The sequence below is a fragment of the Protomyctophum bolini genome, assembly GCF_963924005.1.
Source record: "Protomyctophum bolini genome assembly, chromosome: 15".
Classification (NCBI taxonomy): domain Eukaryota; kingdom Metazoa; phylum Chordata; class Actinopteri; order Myctophiformes; family Myctophidae; genus Protomyctophum; species Protomyctophum bolini.
The window spans coordinates 34,472,633-34,492,763 of NC_137876.1; the positions used below are offsets into that span (position 1 = coordinate 34,472,633).

General features: G+C 42.2%; 1 protein-coding gene across 1 annotated transcript; it reads right to left on the reverse strand.

The window, feature by feature from the left end:
• Positions 1-10,034: 10,034 nt before the first annotated feature.
• Positions 10,035-18,678, reverse strand: LOC308330161 (endophilin-B1-like). The gene is made up of 10 exons (XM_080784891.1): positions 18,565-18,678; positions 18,066-18,207; positions 17,444-17,572; positions 16,185-16,318; positions 14,949-15,041; positions 14,633-14,722; positions 14,464-14,487; positions 14,256-14,345; positions 11,413-11,513; positions 10,035-10,858 (listed from the first exon to the last, which is right to left on the reverse strand). The coding sequence occupies exons 1-10, from the start codon at positions 18,619-18,621 to the stop codon at positions 10,153-10,155; spliced, it is 1,566 nt and encodes a 521-aa protein (XP_080641017.1). The 5' UTR covers positions 18,622-18,678; the 3' UTR covers positions 10,035-10,152.
• Between the last annotated feature and the right edge of the window lie 1,453 nt (positions 18,679-20,131).

Sequence of the window (20,131 nt, forward strand, 5' to 3'; positions counted from 1 at the left end):
TAATTGAGTCCTTGTGACTCATATAAATGGCATAATTGTTATGAATAGACAGCTCTGATCTACAGGTGTGGGGTCAACTAGCAGACACAGTACGTGTCAAGGTCCCAGGAAAGAGCTGTGACCCCTCCAAACAGACACTTTGTCTGTCATTATGTCTCTAAAGTCTGTTTGTCAGTCCAAAGGGATAGGGTGTGAAGCTGCCACCACCGGTGGCAGATTTACAGCAGGAAAAGCAGTGGTGGACAGTAACAGAGTACTGTACTTAAAGCTGCTATAAGCAATAATATGTCAAACTTTTAATTATTATTATTTTTTGTATTCAGACAGATTTGCCTGTGTACTTCCTGATTGGTTAGTCTCATTTTGACGATTTATGAATGCAGATTGTGGCCCCTAGATGTGTCACAGAGACTACATTTTTTCACTTGGCAGGAGACAAACCGCTTTTCAGTGCCAAAAGTCGATATTGTGTGGCCCAATTCCATCAAACTAAGAAACAGGCATCCAATGCTTAAGTTACGGCTTCTGTATCTAAGCAACAATAGCAATTAATATGTATCAAAGAAGACTGCAGTACAGATGTGATAGTTTGTGTATGAGTGTGCATGCGTGTGTGCGACTGTGCGTGACAAAGACAGGTGGGAGTCTCACAACTTTTCATCTGTGCCCGTCGTGCCCGACCTAGATTTAGTTTTCTCTTTCTTCTCCGTATAGGTCATCTGTCTACAGTATGTAGGTCATCATATGTCTCCACAATAGTCAACTACTTTATCAGCCAGACTGTCTTTACCATGCCCGCCTGCACACCACACCTATGTCTGCTGTATGACAGAGAGAAAGCTATTGAGAGAGAGAGAGAGAGAGAGAGAGAGAGAGAGAGAGAGAGAGAGAGAGAGAGAGAGAGAGAGAGAGAGAGAGAGAGAGAGAGAGAGAGAGAGGAAAAGTAATTTAGAAGCATTCTTCACTCCATGTCATCATGCCTTCAATTGTAGTTGTTTGCCTATGGCAATGTTAGTTGGTCCATCCATCTGTATGTCCACCACTCCAAACACCATACATATCTATGTTGGTCCATCCATCTGTATGTCCACCACTCCAAACACCATACATATCTCTGTTGGTCCATCCATCTGTATGTCCACCACTCCAAACAACATACATATCTCTCACAGTCTAGAATGCCATGGATTTTGCTGTGCACCTTCATGCTCTCTAGAGGATGGCCTCCACTGATTTTGGTGACCCTATGGCCTTTCCTCTAGTCGAGTGCTGCCCTTAATAGGTAAACATGTGTCTACTAGCACACAAAATATAGCAAAATCGAATTATCACGAAATTTGAAACATCATGCTCCCTGATCTGGATAAACCATAACCATTTGAGTGACCCCATGACCTTTCCTCTAGTGACAGGCTCCAGCCAAAATGTTCAGTAGGTTGAAAAGAGCAACATGGTCTCTTGGGACTGTTAGCAGGGCTTTAAGACTCATCTTCCTGTTTCTGTAAGAAAACAGAGATGGAGGAATCTACAGAAATCCAGAAATAATTATTCAACAAGAAATGGAAAGACAGAATGGGTGTTGCCCCGTGCTAAAATTAGGATATAAAACATCACGTTTTAAACAGAACTTTACTGGTCAATAAAGTGCATGCCAACAATAACAACAGAGGGTACAGTTGACACCAAGCCACTTAATGAAAGTTGTGTGGGTTTACTGGGGTGTTCCCTATTTTGTCTCTGTAAGAGGAGGAAACCCGGGCAATATAACGTTACTCAAGCACGCCTTAAAGAATTATAACTCTTGTAAAGTTGATTACCATGCATCTGCATGCTGCTTAAAATAATATCTAATAATTATAACAAGATCATGTTGGCTAATGATTTTGTAACTGTTCAAGGTGTTGGTAGAATACCATTGCATACAGTATGAAGCACATTCCAGTATAGACAATCATGACAAAACAACACTATACCACCATCTACTATACAAGTGAAAAGGTGTACCCATACTCATTCTTTCTGCTCTATCTCCGACCGAACCACACTTTCACCACACATCTCTATATGCAAAATAAATTCGGAACGCTCCCCGAACTGACATAGGCTATTTTTTAGCCGTTCAAGTGTCTTATTTACTCTATTAAATATTACTTTTATGAAACATTCCTACACGGAACACGGAATCACTGCTGCCCCAACACGGTCAGAAACAAGCCCAACCAGCCCACAAACAAGCCCTTTAAACCACGCTACTTACATACACTACAACTCGCTTACAATTCGCAAACCTGGCAACACCCTGCCTCTTACGTCACCAGCTCTGTTGCCAACTACGTTCACTTAATGGGGCCAGTCTTTCACAGTGACACACATGTTACATGAACCACGCGCCCGGGATGGTTTCTACCCCTCAATGTCGTATTTGCTGCGCCCTTCTAATGCTGCGCCACGCCTACTCTACACTCACTGCTTGCAGCAGCAGCACTCGCTGGGAGCTGGGTCTGCAGGCGACCCTCGCGCAGGACATTGATGAGAGACAGAAGGAACAGGAGAGATTATACGATCGCTATTTCGCTTATTCCATCTAAATCTCTTTATTTACAAAAAAAATGACTCGACGATTCCCTTAGTTACATCAACATTGTTCTTTGACATTAATCGGATTGTGCCAACATATCACCCTTACACCGATCACTTTGCCTATTTTCGCCACACAGCCAATTTACTTCCGCGAGCGGCCGGGCCATTCCGCCCATGCGAATGCATGGAGAAAAAAAAGAGACGAAAATCCAGCTGTATCGGAGCAGTGCCACACACACACACAGTCAGTCACACACACACACACACACACACACACACAGAGAGGAGTTGACAAGTGAGAGAACGAGACGGCTGTTGCGTTTCACCATGGCCAGTGCTGTTGTAGACAGCGACGACGATGATACACGGAAATAAGTGTGGAAAAGAAAACGAGCAGACATCACAAAGAAATCGATCTGTCCAACGACGATGGTACAAAGACAACAACACAGCCAACTATATTCTTATAGAGAAAAGCTCTCAGCTAATTCGCCCCGTGCAAAACAATTAACGCACGGAGTTGCGGTCTGCATAGCTGCAGACATGCGACCACTATCAGTGGTGGAAAACGCTGGCTTTCAATATTTAATGAGAGTTGCAGAACAGCAGAACCACGTTACAAAATGCCATGCAGGTCACACATGTTTTCACTCCTAAAATGTATCAAACTAATAATACATGTGAAACGTTGCCCGTTAAAATCGTTTTGTCTAAAAGATCGTCAAATATATGGCCGTTAGTACTGTTAATTCAACATCCGGTGAGGGGAGGATACGGATTGTGTATGGAAATCAGCGCATACAGTGGGTGGGCTTTAGACCGGATGTAAGCCACATCCACTAAATGTACACTAAATAGAAATAGTATAAAATACTGCATAAAATGGTGTAGCCTACTGCAGCTATTTATAACCAGGTAGTGTATAAGTGAAATTGAACACTTAAATTAGTATTTAATACTTGAACTAACAACAGATGGGTCTATATACTATTTGACTTTTTTTTTTTTTCTTTCTTTTACTTACTTAGAGCTTAACAAGAATGTTACAAGTCATCTCATCTTAAAGAAACATTTAAAAAATGTTAGGGCATAAAACCCAAAGTTGTTAAACCTTTTATTATTCTCATTCTGATTTGTTATTTATAGAAAATAAATGTGACTTATTGGGAAACAAGTGTTTTTCTTTACAAACCAAGATATTGGCCTAAATTATAATGAATATAGCCCTCAATGCTGAAAAAGAAGGTTTTAAAAAAATAGATTGAAAAAATTTAATCGAACATCGAAGCAAATCGTGAGCTTCAAATCGAAAATTGAATTGAATCGTGGACTAGGCGAATCGTGATAGCGAATCGAACATCGAATCGAATCGTGAGCTGCAAATCGAAAATTGAATTGAATCGTGGACTAGGCGAATCGTGACAGCCCTAATGTATACATACGCCTGCACGCGCACACACACGCACATGCACGCCTGTAAGGCCCCCCCCACACACACACACACACACACCAACATGCGATTCATTAAATAACTATTTCTCCGCACGCGCGCACACAACATTATTCACGTGAAGCCTACAGGGAATTACCGACGGAATGTATATATACACACACACACACACACACACACACACACACACACTCCCGGCTCACACGCTTAGAATTTATAGATGCGCGATTACATAACAGCTGGGCGTCATTATAGCGAGCCTTAACATGTTGACTACACTACACTACACATAATAACTAATAACCCGTTTTCAGCTTAAAGCAATTATATTTCATTGAAGCAACTCCTTAGCATTGTTTTCATACCATGGATGTGATAAGAAAATGTATCAAACATAAGGGAAATATTAAATAGTATCGGGTGTACCAGTTTGGGCTTTTCTTTTTTTTCAATGGGGCAATACATTGATTAAACAAACGTTTGATTGATTGAGTTGTACAATGTTATACAACCCTAAACTACTTTTAGAATACACTACACAATACAATACAATTTTAGAACATATAATATTGGCCAATATGTCAAATATGTAAATATTACATATAATGGCATTGAATGGAAGCGGACCATTTGTAACACATGTTACAAATGACCCGCTTTTGCAAGTTTTCTTTGCAGTTGCTTACAGACCAGAATGAATGTGAATTCCGTCTAAACACGATGCAAACTAATGAAGAACATAAGCATGAACACATCCATGTGGATTTTTATTCACCAACACCAAAGACAAAAATTGTAGCACACATATACTCCAGGTGTAAAATTATACGCATTTTGAAGGTAAACACTTCAAACTTCCTTGCTGTACACATACTGACGCGATGGCGTCATGGTGGCGTTGACCAATCAAGAGATAACGTCCATGTTACAACCGTGAAGCGTTACAACCTTGGCGGCTCTCCCCTACATTTGTTACTAACATTAGGTTGTGGCGAAGTAGAAACGTGGCGAGCAGATAGTGTGTTTTGGACAAACAGGCTAGGTATTGGTGTTGATTTGGGTCAACTGGACAAACAGCGTGGTGTTGTTTTGTGTCTGTGTTTGTGTTGGAGCACCTCAGTGTGGCCGTACAGGTCATGTGCAACCTCTTCCACAGAGAGATGGAGACACTAAATCTCAGCTGGACAAACATGTTGGCACGCATGCATCGCTGCCTTGCATGCTGTGTGCTACTGTTGAGTCTGTCACTTACTTTGACTGATTTATGCCATTGTCTTTCTGTTAAAATCCAACTATGTTAATTTAAGAAATCTGGCCATATAGGTCATTGTTTATTCTCTGTGCACACGTGTAGCCTATTGTATGTCAGACTGTATGTCTGTCCCAGTCACAATCCTTTAGTAATTAGGCTGTGGAAATATTCAGGACAAAACAATGGTACATTTCCAATAACCCATCCGTTACTACATGTGGAGTCAACTCCCGCCATTTATTTCTTCCCATAGTGCGTGGCGAAGTAGCTCTGGGATGAGTGCGCGCGAAGCGCGCACGAAATTCTAGTACACTATATACAATCTATACCTGCAGTGAGAAAAAGGTGTTATAGATTTGTACTCAACAGGTAAAGGAAAATAACTCTAATCATCTATTCAGCAAGGGGTTTAGGTTTAGTTTAGGTCGCACCTACACTGGCTCACCAAACTGTTGAATGTTGATGTTTCTGAGCCAAACTAATTTAGAAACCAACCCTAGGTGTAGACTAATTTACCTTCACTTTTAAATACTATGCACAATTTTGTGGGTGGGTCCTTGGGTAGCTTCATGATGTTCAGTGACATCATAGAAGGTATGTTTGTTTGGGTGAATTTCTTACGGGTTTAGTGATATTGGGACCAGTGAAAAAAAACCATACACCGACAATGGGCAGTCACTGGACCATTCTCACGTGTCCCAGGAATTGGGACCTTCTCCAAAGGAGAAGTTCCCAAATCCATTATTATTATTTTTAGGAATAGAGTACCTCAAATTGCCATGTATTGCTGTACTTTAATATATTTTGATGAGAAATATTTTGTATCACGCAAAATATACATGGGTTTAGTGATGGTTTGACAAAAGTTGAGTTTAGTGTTCTAGGGTTAGACTGCCTTTCTGTTAGCAGAGGAAACTCTTGAGACCCTGAGCAGAAAATTACCTGGGGCCCTTCAAGCCATCTTGAATGAGCCTTTGGGAGGAGGGAGGGAGGGAAGGAATGAGTTGGGGGTACTGAGACATTTGGGTGACTATAATGCTCCAGTGGAGGTGTAGACTGTGCCCTACTCTGAACTAGTGTTGGGGTGGAGAGGCTGGTGTCCCTCGGGATAGGTATTAGGTACAGGAATTACATTATAATTATTATAATCTCCCTGTTCATAAAATGAACCTCTGTATTTGAGGTTTCGTTTCTGAAAATCAAGGTCAGACTCTGGAACAGTGGGTGTGTCAACTGGTCCAATTCCTAGAGGGACGAGGGGTCCCATGGAGGCCCGTTCAGAGATCCATCTCTCTAAATGGGGTGCGATGTCACGTGAGTTGAGCACGGTTTGAGGGTGCTAAACAGACTGTAGCCAGGCTACATTGCATTTTCCTCCCGGTCCCATGTCTGTAATGCACTCAACTTGGCAAGACAGCAACTTCACTTAACCCACCCTTTGTCTATACACCACTACCAACGGACAATAAAATAAAAGCTTAGTTATCATGCCAGGGACTATTGTGCTGATGGACATACTGTAGCACACAATGACATTCCACACATACAGGAAACTGTAAAATAAATGAAAAATGTAGGACCACTTTACATTTGGGGAATATCAGAGGAAAAAACTGTCTGGAGCAGGATATATGAGATATTCATCCTGTTTGTCTGAGTTATAGATGAAGAGACAGAGCTGTAGGCAGAAAAATGTTTATGCAGTAAGTAACAGATCTTCCTGTGGGCAGTCTGGTACCTATAGCTTGAGCTTAGAAAATGTTGGATTTCTATCATTAAAAGAGATTGAAGTGAAAGTAACGAACACAGAATAAACTGCACACAAGTGCATATACATGAAGATAGGATCTCACACACACACACACACACACACACACACACACACACACACACACACACACACACACACACACACACACCTATCCCTTCCCAACTAAATATTTAATATTGTTACTTGTAACCCCCAACTCCAAAAATATTCTTAACACATCGCTGTGAGCTTGTAGATCAGCTTTAAATAGTGAATGTAATATATGTTTAAAAGTGGTTAAAATAGATTTTTATCGTTTGCTGGGGACCCCCTGTAACAACGCTCAAGGACCCCTGGGGGTCCCCGGACTCACTGCTTTATGTGTTGGCTCTAATTGCTTCTTTATGAGAAGAGTGATTGATTGGTGAGCTGATTGGCAAATAGCAGTAAGCAGGGTTAAGAAATTAACACACACAAACGGTATGCATTTGTTGTGTACAAGGGGCGTATAAAGTATCATATCACTACCTCATCATGCTGATGATACTGTTAATGATGACAGTAAAAAATAGTGTAATTATAAAACAATCAACAGCCAAATCCAAACCACACAACTCCTTATGTACGTGGTTTGTTGTACTTTAGAGATGAGAAACACCATCCATGCCATGGCCCAGAAGAACCAACCAACTTCTCAGGCCAGGCTAGCTAAAGCGTTTGTGCCACATGCTTCTTATACTCAATGGCGTTCCAAAGTCATGCACTGAAAATGACAGATCTACATGCTCAGAACGCGTCACAGGTGCACACACAGGTGCACACACACAACATATAAATTACCCTTGAGTTTTGCATGACAAAAAATTTTGACAATGAAACTGAACTTGCATATCTTTAACACGGGGGAAAAAAGAGAGGTTCCAAAATGTTTTGTTTCTGAAATGATGTCACTTGACATTTATTTCCACATATTCACGTGACGTTCATATGAATCACACTCTTACAGTACAACCCGGGCCTTGTACTGGCATCAGCTCAACACACAACATATGACATATGATTTATATTCACAACTTAAGAACTAGCAGCGACCTAAACATACAGTGCATACGTAGCTATCAAAACACATGCTGGGACAAAAGAATGTAGGTGGTGATTACGTCACCAACTCCGCCGCCCAGTGGTGTTTGTCTGTCTGTCTGTCTGTCTGTCTGTCTGTCTGTCTGTGTGTGTGTGTGCGTGTGTGTGTGTGTGTGTGTGTGTGCGTGCGTGCGTGCGTGCGTGCGTGTGTGCGTGTAGTGTACTTGTATTACTATCACTCACACACACACACACACACACACAATAAATGTGTTTATACGTTTCCATCCAGGCTCCCTGGAGCAGAGCAGGGTTGCCCTCATGCAGAGAATTAAAAACATATGGGCATGGAAACATCGACAAATTTCATCAGTTTTTTTTGGCAGGGCAAAGTGTAAATGGCAATGGATATATGATTTGAATTAATTGTGGGCACAGTAAAAGTGGGAATTTATTTGTACCACTGAGTTTGCACAAATGTAACAAAATGGACCCGTTTGTGTGTGGTGTGTGTGGGTAGGTGAAGTTGCACCTGTGCAAGTGAACAACACTTGCCTGCATGTGTGATCACTTCAGTAATGACTGCCCTGCCTTACAAAGTGCTTGTAATGTGACAGCTCATTTCTGCCATTGACTATCATATAAAGACCCTGTTCAACTTGGTCCCCCTAACGCCTTCCTGCCCCCCCCCACACACACACACACACACTGACAGCATGTTACGTATGGGAAATGACTTCAACTTGTAGAGAGAGCAATGACAGAGTCTCACACTCACACCCTCAGCTCCATCTCTGCCTACAGAAAAACGCACGCACACGCACACACACACACACACACAGCACAGAGGTTGATTGGTTCTCACATTAAACACCCATTATGTTCATAAACATTTGGTTTTACTGTCACACTAATTCACATCTCTTATTATTAACTACTGCCACTAGAGGATGCAAAAGTCAACATTTTCTGACAGCATGAGGATTATAAATAATACTGACTATAGAGTGTTGCAGTCCCGCCCCCTACCAGGGACCATGAGGAAATGATTCCCCGTTCATTTTCCTCATAGACATTTCAAAAAGTATTTATTTAAAGACCTTTTAAGCCTCGTACAAAGCCAACTCGAGTTGTGACAAATCATGACAACAAACACAATTTTTTTGTTGTTTTTCTTCTTTGTAATTATTTGTTCGGCCCAAAATGTTGTGTTTGTTGTCATGATTTGTCACAACTCCAGTTGGCTTTTTCCGTGGCGTAATAGTCTTTAAATAAATACTTTTTTAAATATCTATGGGAAAAATGAATGAGGAATTCACTTCTGGTCCTGGACTGCGACACTCTATTAGCACTACATTGTGTTTAAAAAATGACTACTACCATGGCTTCACATACTTTTCCACATGAAATAAAAAACATTATTTCACCTTACTAAATGTACTAATTAAAGTAGTTATTGCCTTCTAAAATGTATCTAAGAACACATGGCAGGGCCCATGTGAGGGCAACAATAAATATTGCGGGTCAATCGACCACGACTGGTCGAGAGAATACAATGTGGCCTTAGACAGCGTGGTCTAGCTGCCTCCAAACAGATTGGATCAAAATGACCTGACATGGAGACTGATCCATTTTCTACTGAAGCTCAAACTCACTGCCTGATAAAGGCGGCTTGATGTTCTCTAGGTTGGTAGCCTGTGATTCACCATTCCTTTCATCACTTAGAAAGGGCTCACTCACTATTGTCTTGTTAGTTGAGTTTTTGTCTGTCTGTTCTTCCTTCAATAAAAATTAAGTGAAAAAAAAAAAAGAAAGGGCTCACTCACTGTGTCATTGGGCTCACGAGCCATTTCTCTGGATGTTGGAGGTTGAGACTGAGCTCACCGTTCGATTAACGATTGATTGCAAGCTCACTGGTCCTTCAGGTGTCAAAGGCTTGCCTGAAATGTCATTATTTGCTTGGGGCTCACTGGCAGTTTCATTTGTCAAAGGAGTTGTAGCTACTTGACCAATTGATGCTGAGGGCTCATTAAAAGTCCCCTAGGGCACCAAGAGGGGTGTATCGGTTCCACTGATTGCCAGAGACTCACTAGCTGTTTGACTGGATGGCAAGGGTTTCCCAACCATTTCATTTACTGTTACAGACTGGCCATCTGTGTTAGAGGTTGTCTGGAGATCACTATCCATCTCACTGGTAGCTTGCAGATCAGTAGCCATTGCACCGGCAATTGGACAAATCAGTTCACTGGAGGTGAGCTTGATAGTCATATCATTTTGTGCCACAGACTGGCTATAGGTTTCTTTGGTCGTTGGAGATTCATTTGCACTTTCCTCGCTAATCATGTGTGGACTGGCTGTTTCGTTAAATGTTGGGCATCGGCCCGTTATCGTTTCTGTTGAATGTTTGGTGGCAGAAGATTGGCTGACTTCTCCACTGGTTAGCAAGGACTCTGGGCACTTAGTTAGCTGTCGGTTACTTGAGGAATTGTTGTTGCCGTTGTTGTCGTTTGCCTTGTCAGGTTGTTGTGTGGGAAGAGATGACTCCGTGCTGCATGGCTTTTCATTTCCAGGCATGATATCAGCTGGCTCATTAAAGCCTGGAGGTTGGTGGATTATTACAGGTACAGGAGTCTTCAGGTTCATCTCTGAGGGCCCATTGGCTACATTTTTGCTGCTGGTTGATGGCTGATTTATTCCATTGCTGGTTGCTGTCTGCCAATTATTGGAGCAGAAGACAGCAGGAATACTGCAAGGCAAGGCAGAAGGGCTATCGTTATGTATATTTATTACACGGCTTGATTGAATGCTTGATTCTCATTGGTCAATCGCTGAATTCAGTGTGTTATTTCTTGATAATGAACGCTCCGCTCTATAACAGATGGCTCCCTAATCAAAGACTTGAATTTCATGCTGTATCCAACATGACAGCCATGTTAGCAAACACACAATGTAATTTACAGCTAAACATTGCTCTTGAAGAATGTTTTTTGAAAACATTTGAAGCGAATACTTTTATTACCGTAACCAAGGAAATACCTTGTTTTGTTGTTACTTTTGGGTCAATTGATAAATGTATTAATAAAGTAGCCTGGTAATAAGCAGGATAATGTATGACGCGACGGTAGTCGTTTAGAAATAATGCCCCTCAGGATGATTAAACACCTCAACTTCGTCTCAGTGTTTAGACATCCTGGCGGTCATTATTTCTCAACAGCTACCGCTGTGTCATACATTATCTCTTGCATATGAATAACGTTTTGTTTAAGGAATCATCTGCAGTGGTGTCACAGACATACCGACCTGGACAGCTGTCTCTGGAGCTCCTGGGCATGTTGGTAACACTGGTCATAGTAACAGGACTGAGCCTCCACAAAGTCAATAAGACTCCCCATATGGTTGGTCTGTCATTCATGCACACGCACACACACACACACACACACACACACACACACACACACACACACACACACACACACACACACACACACACACACACACACACACACACACACACACACACACACACACACACACACACAGAAAGCTGTGTTAATTGCGACAGTTAACTATGGACATCACGTGACATCAGCTCTCATATATGGTGCCCAGGTCATCGTTACATCACGTGACATCATCAGGGATGGATATATAGTAAATGCGACCTGCTGTCGCAGTTAAGCCCATATATGGAGATCCCTGATGTCATCAATATTGGTCAGCAACTCATCTGACTTCAAACCCTTAGATCTCCATATATGGATAATTGGATATGTCAGAACCTGTTCTGACATTCCATATGTTGATCCTTCCCCATCCATCATTCCTCTTCGATGTCTCCCTTTTGACTTATACCTGTGCATTCAAACTCTAGACGGGCCTGCCCCAAAGTTATTATTAGTGCACCCGGCAGCTGGCGAAAACTAGAGTTCTCAACAGGCCGAAAATTAAGGCCCGGCCCAACCTGGGCCCTCAAAACCTGTACACTCAAGAGAATGTCCCCGCTACCACGCTTAGATCTCCATATACCGTATGGAGCTGACCTGTTCTGACATTCCATATGTTGAACTGACCTCATCAAACCCTGTACACTCAAGACATGCTCCATATATGGGAAGTGCATAATTCATTCCATGTTGATCTGACTACCCATGCCAAAGCGCCAGCGCTCGCCCAGCAGTCTGCCGTCAACGAGGCGGATGCATGCACGCGACCTCGCCCTTTGGGGTGAGGTCAATTCTCGTCCTCAGGCGTCTTACTGGTAAATCTGTGAGGTGTGTGTGTGTGTGTGTGTGTGTGTGTGTGCGCGTGCATGCATGTGCTCTATGAATATGAGTGCTAAAGACCTACAATGTGCTGTAAAAGCAGGACAGCTGTGGTCACAGGGTAACAGACCTGTTGGGCTCTGGATGCAGGGCAGGGCAGTTTTTGTGGCCACGAGGCCACTTGTTCATCCTGGGAAACAGATTGACCTGGTGGCTGGTAAGACTGTCCATGGTCAAATCACAAAAGGCATAAGCTAAACATGTGACATGTAACCACTTGAACGTTTTTTTTCACTATATTACACGCCTTGGTTGAATGCTTGATTCTGATTGGTCAATCGGTGATTTCAGCGGTGTGTTGTTTCTTGATAATGTCCGCTCCGCTAATAAGAGACCACTGTTTAATCAAAGCCTCAGAGCACCTGGCTGCGCTGCTTGGATTTAATGCTGTATCCAACATCCAGACAGCTATGTAAACAAACACGCAATGTCATTTACAGCTAAACATTGCTCTCAAGAATGTTTTTGAAAACATTTGAAGCGAGAAATAGACGATGCAGTAACTACAAAAATATTCTATTTGATCAAAACTCAGTTCCTTGTTTTCTCAGGCGACTGCTGGAGCTGGGCAGACAGCCAGCGCGACACTTAAGGCAAGCAAGGACAATTTAATAATGTATTGATAAAGTAGCCGTGAAATAAGCGGGATAATGATTGATGCGGCGGTAATTGGATGATTAAACACCTCGACTTCGTCTCTGTGTTTAAACATCGTCTGTCATTATTTCTCAACAAGTACCACTAACAACTATCCCTTGTTTAAAACACTTCTGGTGTCATTTTAACATGTACACAGCTTTTGTGTCCAGACAGAAGTTGCTTGATTCAATATTTAGATATTTGATAATTATTTGATCAGACACCTCCTATATAGGTGATTTTTGAATGTGCTTATATTATAAGCACATTCACAAATCACAATACAGTAGGAAGTAGGAACACACACGACGATGATGTAATCCTGTCTCTACAACAAGTGATCTATCAAGAAGAAATATGCATGCAGCATTGTTAAAGGACCACTTCATCACTTTTCAACCTATATTCATATAATTGGTCCTCACTACTCAGTCTGTCTCATAGGAGGGCTGATATTACAATATATTACAAGATATATATTTAGATTTTTATTATCGTGAGAGCGATGGCTTCCATTTTTGCAATTTTTCAGGAATAAAAAGCCTGCTGTTTCTATTAGGTTGGATTCCCCATCGATGATGTCACTGGTGGACGGGATTCTGAACTGCCCACAGCCCTCCTATGAAACACAGACTGAGTAGGAACAAATTGTGCTATGTTATCATTTATTATTACTAGTGAGGACCAATTATATGAAGGTAGGGGTTGAGATTCGAGATCACTAATGAAAAGGATAAAGAACCTTATCTTATAAAGAAGAACCTAATCTTTATTTAAAGATTAGGATAGGAATTAAAAGGTCAAGCATCCTAAATGTTTGGAATGGGATTGGATAAAATGATGCCCTTGCTGTGTAGCAGTGTTTTACTTCACCTGAGGATGAACTGACTGCTCTTGTGTTGGCAGGGTAAAGGAGGGGTTCTCTCAACTGCGGCTTGTCCAAAAATGGCTACATGTTTAAACATGGAGCCTATGCAGCGATTCGCCGTTAGGTGTGTTCAGTTTAGTAAACTGTGACTATAAAACAGACACTGAATCGCCTAACGGAACCCAACCCTACAATGACGCCCACACAGTAAATTAAAGTTGCCATTAAATTAACACTTTTACAGTATGGTGTTGCATGAGTGTGTGTATGTGTGTGTGTGTGTGTGTGTGTGTGTGTGTGTGTTTTATACACACATGAGTGTTACTTATTCCTTCCAAAAGCCGTCTGGTGATCTCCGACTGTCTCTCAAACAGACTCTGACAGATCCTCAGCTCCATCTCTGCCTACAGAAAAGCATACGCACGCACACACGGGCACATGCACACACACACTTAATGCTGTGTTCAAACACTTTCTTCTCACAGTGTGAACAAACTTCCTTAATAATTAAGATGAACTCACCTGAGAGATCTCCTGAGCCCACACCTGATGGTATAAAATTGACACACAATTACACAAAATTCATTATCCAATAAGCAAGATTCAATATATATGTGTGTGAGAGGTGAGAAAGAGAGAGAGAAAGAGAGAGAGAGAGAGAGAGAGAGAGAGAGAGAGAGAGGGGACGAACCTTGAGCCACTTGACCCGAAGGAAGCTAAACATGTAGGAGACTTGACCCACATAGTCATCTGCTAATGGGTTGCGAGTGGAATTCAGATTCTGACATTCAGAGAGAGAGAGAGAGAGAGAGAGAGAGAGAGAGAGTGAAAATAAAACCTAAAAAGATGCTGAAGCATAATGGGACTTGACAACTGAGCACAGTGACATTCATGTGACTGTGTTATAATGAGTACAATAATACAAGAGTAATATGGTTTTATAAAATAAAGAATGCGTTAATGAAAACATGTGGCAGGTCTATTGATACATGGTCATGGTAACTCACTGTGGACTCTGCCTCCGCCTCGTGGGCTTTCCTGAGCCTGCTCTTCGCTATGTCCAAATCCAAACGCGTATTCACTAGCAGCCTGCGCTCATCCTATGCACGCATACAGACACACAATTCATAACCAAACTACGCACACATATCAGCAGGATACAGGACTTTACTGTGGACGAACAGTATAAGCAAGGTAACATTAAAGATTACCCAAATGACAGAAGTACAGAAAGTGTGAGAGAGCAACAAATGCAGAGTGAGCGGCAGAGAGAGTTGCAAAAGGGAGCCTCCTCGCTGCACTTTGTGGTATAACAGTATTTATTAACAGTATGCAAAATGGGTACATTTCAAACGAAAGCTCAACTCAATACATGACTTACATAATTACTGTGGACGACACCATAAAGCATTACACTTGTTTACAACAGAGTCCACCATTTTCAATTCATCAGTACAAATATACACTTCTATATAAAAAAAACAGGAAATTCCCATATAAGGAGGTAAACAGGTGAAAAAACATATACAGTAAGGGGGACTTCGACTTTTACGGGAGGCAGTTTCGAATTGCAGCCGTCATAGGTGCCCTTTGAGAGCGGTTTTGAAGGAGTCAAGGGATTCACATGTCTTAACTGTTAGTCCCCTTCAAATCCCAATCTGTTGGAGTACATTGACAGATGTAATGTAGCCTTCTTCTATGGTCAAATATACACTACACTTCATCTTTTATTGTGTGGCCTGACAATATTGAACAGCCATAGTGTAGTACTGTAGGTCTAGGGGCCAGATTCAGCAAGCAATTTACGCTCATATTTTGAGCGTACCGACATTTCCGACCATTCCACACGTTATGGAATTCATAAAATATGGAATATATACACTCATTTACGCACTTCATTTACACCTGGTCGTAAATTTCATTTGTAAATCTGGTCCTAGATGTTTTAAGTCAATGTAGTCTTGTCAGGCTGAAACCTTGCCCAAATTTGAATTAATCCATAATAGATATGTCATAGACCAGTGGTTCTCAAAGCGGAACACCCAGAGAGCCTAGAGGGGGTTTCAGAGGGTCCCGGCCCACCCAGTCAAATGATTGATAGATGGGAACCAAATTTAGTTAGGTTAGGTTTTTAAATGAACACTAACCCTAACTCAGAGATACAAAATGGCATCAAATGGGGGTCTATGGCTTCTCCCTTGTGTGAGAGAGAAAGAGAGAGATTCAAGAGGTTCATTTATTACCTGGATGACTCTATATTCGCCCTCAGTGAAACTACGGAGAGGTGTCAGGAAGTGGATGCAGGTGCTTTGGGCAAACTTCCGCTCTGCCTCTCCCATCTGCTTCTGAGCTTCTCCACATCTGAGCAGTGCCGTCCCTAAACACAAGTGTAAAGGTGAAATGAAGAAATTAATAAAGACATTTTCTGAGGAACAGTTGGAGCCCAGCCTAGGACTGAAACGGTGAACAATAGTTAACGATCCAAACAAAGCAGGCCCACACAGCATCAATGAATGATGATGAATGAAAAACATTAAAAACTAAACAAAACAAAAACATCACAATGTCTTCATGCATTCATTCCGTTGTTGGATTTACTTTATTTATTTTTTATAAAGCACTATACTCTATATCTGTGGACCACCAGTGTTCCTTGGGGGGGTTCCAGGTGGTCCCCAGCTAAATGATGGAAAGTTGGTAACCAAATGGACCCTTACAGATCTTTAACTTTCATTTTTACATTGCCAAAGCTTTAGATATGATAAAGAAAATAAAGGGAGGCTCTGCACGATCAAATATGTGCAAAATCTATATTTTTATTTTCTTTGGATAGCAAGCTTTCTGTCTATTGACCTTCTACAGGCATAAATGTAGCAGTGAATAGGACAGAATATACAGTAGGTTCATCACATGATTGGTAAATGTGTCAAACATTTCAGGAAAAAGAACCTCATGGGAGTTGTAGTCCAACCATTTAGTATACTACTACATAACACCCACAGGACACTTGTGTCCACTGAGACAGGAAACACGGAGACAAGGATTTTTCTTTTCAGAATTATTTACAGAGAGCAAAACAAAAAGAAGACTAAAGGCACTACAATGCAGACATCAGACACATCATAAAGCAAGGAGCAAATGGAATATATTTTGTGTTTGTTTCTGCTGTTTGATATCATCTCCTATTCTGATCTCCTTCCCCCATACCCCCACTTCTTCCCTCTCTTTATTCCAAACAATAACGACACGATGAGTACGGTGCACAAAAACTAATTTCACCCACTTCTTCACTTCTGTAAACTTGTGATGTGACAATAAAAGTGATTCTGAATCTATTGTTATTTGTTCGTTCGCTTTTTTTCCCCCTCACTGAAATGTTCAACACAGGACACATTTACCAATCAAGTGAATTAACCTATATATATTGTTGCCACGTAGCCAGTGCGGGGACATTCAGACCCAAATGACCCCACCCCCCTATGCATGTAGCCTATATATGTACCATAAGGTGTGTTGGACCCCATCTCCATCCCTGCCTGGGTCATGTGGTCTCCAAGCGTCTCAATGTCTCGAGGTCGTGGTGGGATGCTCCAGTCCAGATGCCCGTACACTTTGTCCTCTAACCGTGCCCCTGTGGATCCGTGGTCAAACAGAGGTCATACACTGGCTAATCAAAGGGTCAAATGTACCCACTGTTGTTCGTAGAATGACATTGTGGTCATTGTTGTTTGTTGTCTCATGTTAAAATAAATGTAAATGATGATTATCATAAGAAGACAATACAAAAGGCAGGCTCAGACAAATTAATTCATGTTTGATGATACAGACCTCAGTCTCAACTCTCAATCTAGGGCAGCCTGTATCAAACCCTCATCTAGCAGACATGCCTCTGGGTGGTTCACCTCATTTAACCTACAGACCACTAAACTCTCATTGATTCATTATATTGGGTCACTTTACTTGCTGGGTAAATAAAATCGTCTGGGTTTCCGAGGCTACTTACTGGGTTGATGTAGGCAACAAAACAACATATTCAGTCATCATCTGATGTCAGCCTATATAATCATTGATTATAAGGGGGGGAAATATCTAGGAAGTAGGATATTAAAGTGAGATTCCCTCACCGGGTCTGGGCTCTAGTAAAATCTCAGTCTGGGAGATGATCTGGTCCGTCCAGGTCTTGGTGGATTCAGCCCGGGACAGCAGCACCTCCAACCCACTGCCCAACTCTGTTTTCTCCGCCTGGCCCAGCGTCTCACCAGTGTACTGGTTAAAGATGGGAGCAGGGAGCATAATATGTTGATTGATTGATTGAAATATTTATTAACAGTTTGCAGAATTACAGTACATTTCAAGCACAAACTCAATACAAAGACTGTTAACTGTGAGTGGACGACCCAATTAAGCATTACACTTGTTTACAAGAGTGTCCACCTTGTTCAATTCATCAAAACATTTAGAGACGTACAAATAGACACTTCTATATAGTCAAAGTAGAATATACATAGCCTAGACTAGACTATACTACAGCAACCGCTGCCAATATAAACACGTGGAGATCAGTCATCAGTATAAAACAGTGAATGTGCCAGAGAAGCTGTAGAGAGAACTAGAATTGTTCACCTGGACCGCGCGGTTGATGAACTGCCCCGCGTCTACAGCCAGACTCGTCAAATCCATGTCTCCAAGGTCGCGGTTAGTCAGACGAGTGTCTGGTCTGGATGCCCTCCAGTTGACTTCACCACGATTCCGTATAAAGCACATTACCAGGGCAGGCCATGATGATGCCACACGTGTTGCTCTTCAAGGCCTACCGTGCGGACGCCAGCGCCATCCTTCGCATCACAAGGACAACTCAAGACGTGTCTTTGCCGCAGAGATCTGTCCTCCGTTTCGTTTATAGAGTGACAGATTGCCGGTTGTTTACCTCCCGGTAGATTTGCGCTCGGTCGCGGCTTACACCCGTCCCGTCCCGTGCGTCACGGCGCAGGACCGCGTACAATAGAGTGGCGTCACTCGAGCCGCCGCATTCGAAAGGCGACGGGAAGTCTCTGCCTCTCTGGCTGTGTTAAATATAGCCTAATAATAACAGCTGGATAAAAAATAATAATATCACCAAATCCTGTGGAAACCACCCCAAAAGGCGCACAAAACACGTACCGCATTCATCCCCATTCTCGTTCACAAACTAGACCGTTCCCAGTCGCACAAATACAATCTAGCCGAACTTTCACCATCACAACACCCTCGTTTGTTATCCGAATGCCATCATGAACATCAGCCAAACGTTGATAAAAAGAAGCACAGTGACGATCAAAAATACTGAAACTCGTTGAGTATCTGAACTCATGACGAAATGGAACAAAGACGATTCACACAAAACAAACACATCTCCTCTCTCCCCCTATCTTCCACTCACATGATTATCCTCTCCATTATCCTCTTAACGTTCTTACAGGTCTTTTACATAGCAGCAGGCTGACAGTAAGCTGCAGGTCTAGCCTACAGACAGACAGAAATTTGCAAAACCTGCATCAACAAAATAAAAATCAGACCAGTCTGCAACAGTTGGTACTCTACACGGAATGACGATAAACATTTAACAGAGTTTGAATTAAAACAATCGGTTGTGCTTCCACTCGGCACCAATAGCCTACAAATGAAATCACCAGTCCGCACTGGACTCCCAGCTAGCAAGTCATGGAGCCGGGCGGAGGACACGATTATTTACAGAAAGAATAAGGGGTTTCTATTGCAACGACAAGAGTTGGCTTCGTACGACGCTTAAAAGGCTTTAAATAAATACGTTTTGAAATGTCTATGGGAAAAATGCATTGGGATTCATTTCCTGGGCCATTGGTCGTTCTGAAAGGGGGTGGGACTGACGCTCTATACCGCTGCACCTTGTCAGTGCGGAGAGCGCTCTCCGTGGTGCTGAAACCTTTTTTCCTGTTGTATTCCACTATTCCAGGAGTTTCCAGAATTGTAACGTGTGAGAGATGGGATCTGTCACGGGGCAGCCCTGCCCTTAGACAATATCAAGGACCTTGCAAATAGACCACACAGTTAAGTCAACTTGATCAATTGACAAACAGCTGGACTGGAAGTAGCCTAACGGTTTTATATATTGTACACACTAGCCCTTACCCGTTGTGAGATATTTGCCCCCCCGCCCCCCCTTGTGGCCGTG

Coding starts and splice junctions, on each gene's coding strand:
- LOC308330161 (XM_080784891.1), bottom strand. CDS start 18,621: ATGGATTTGACGAGTCTGGCTGTAGACGCGGGGCAGTTCATCAACCGC. Junction 11,514..14,255: donor AAGGAATAAGTAACACTCAT/GTGTGTATAAAA, acceptor CATGAATGACAG/ACCAACCATATGGGGAGTCT. Junction 10,859..11,412: donor CTCCAGAGACAGCTGTCCAG/GTCGGTATGTCT, acceptor CTTGCCTTGCAG/TATTCCTGCTGTCTTCTGCT.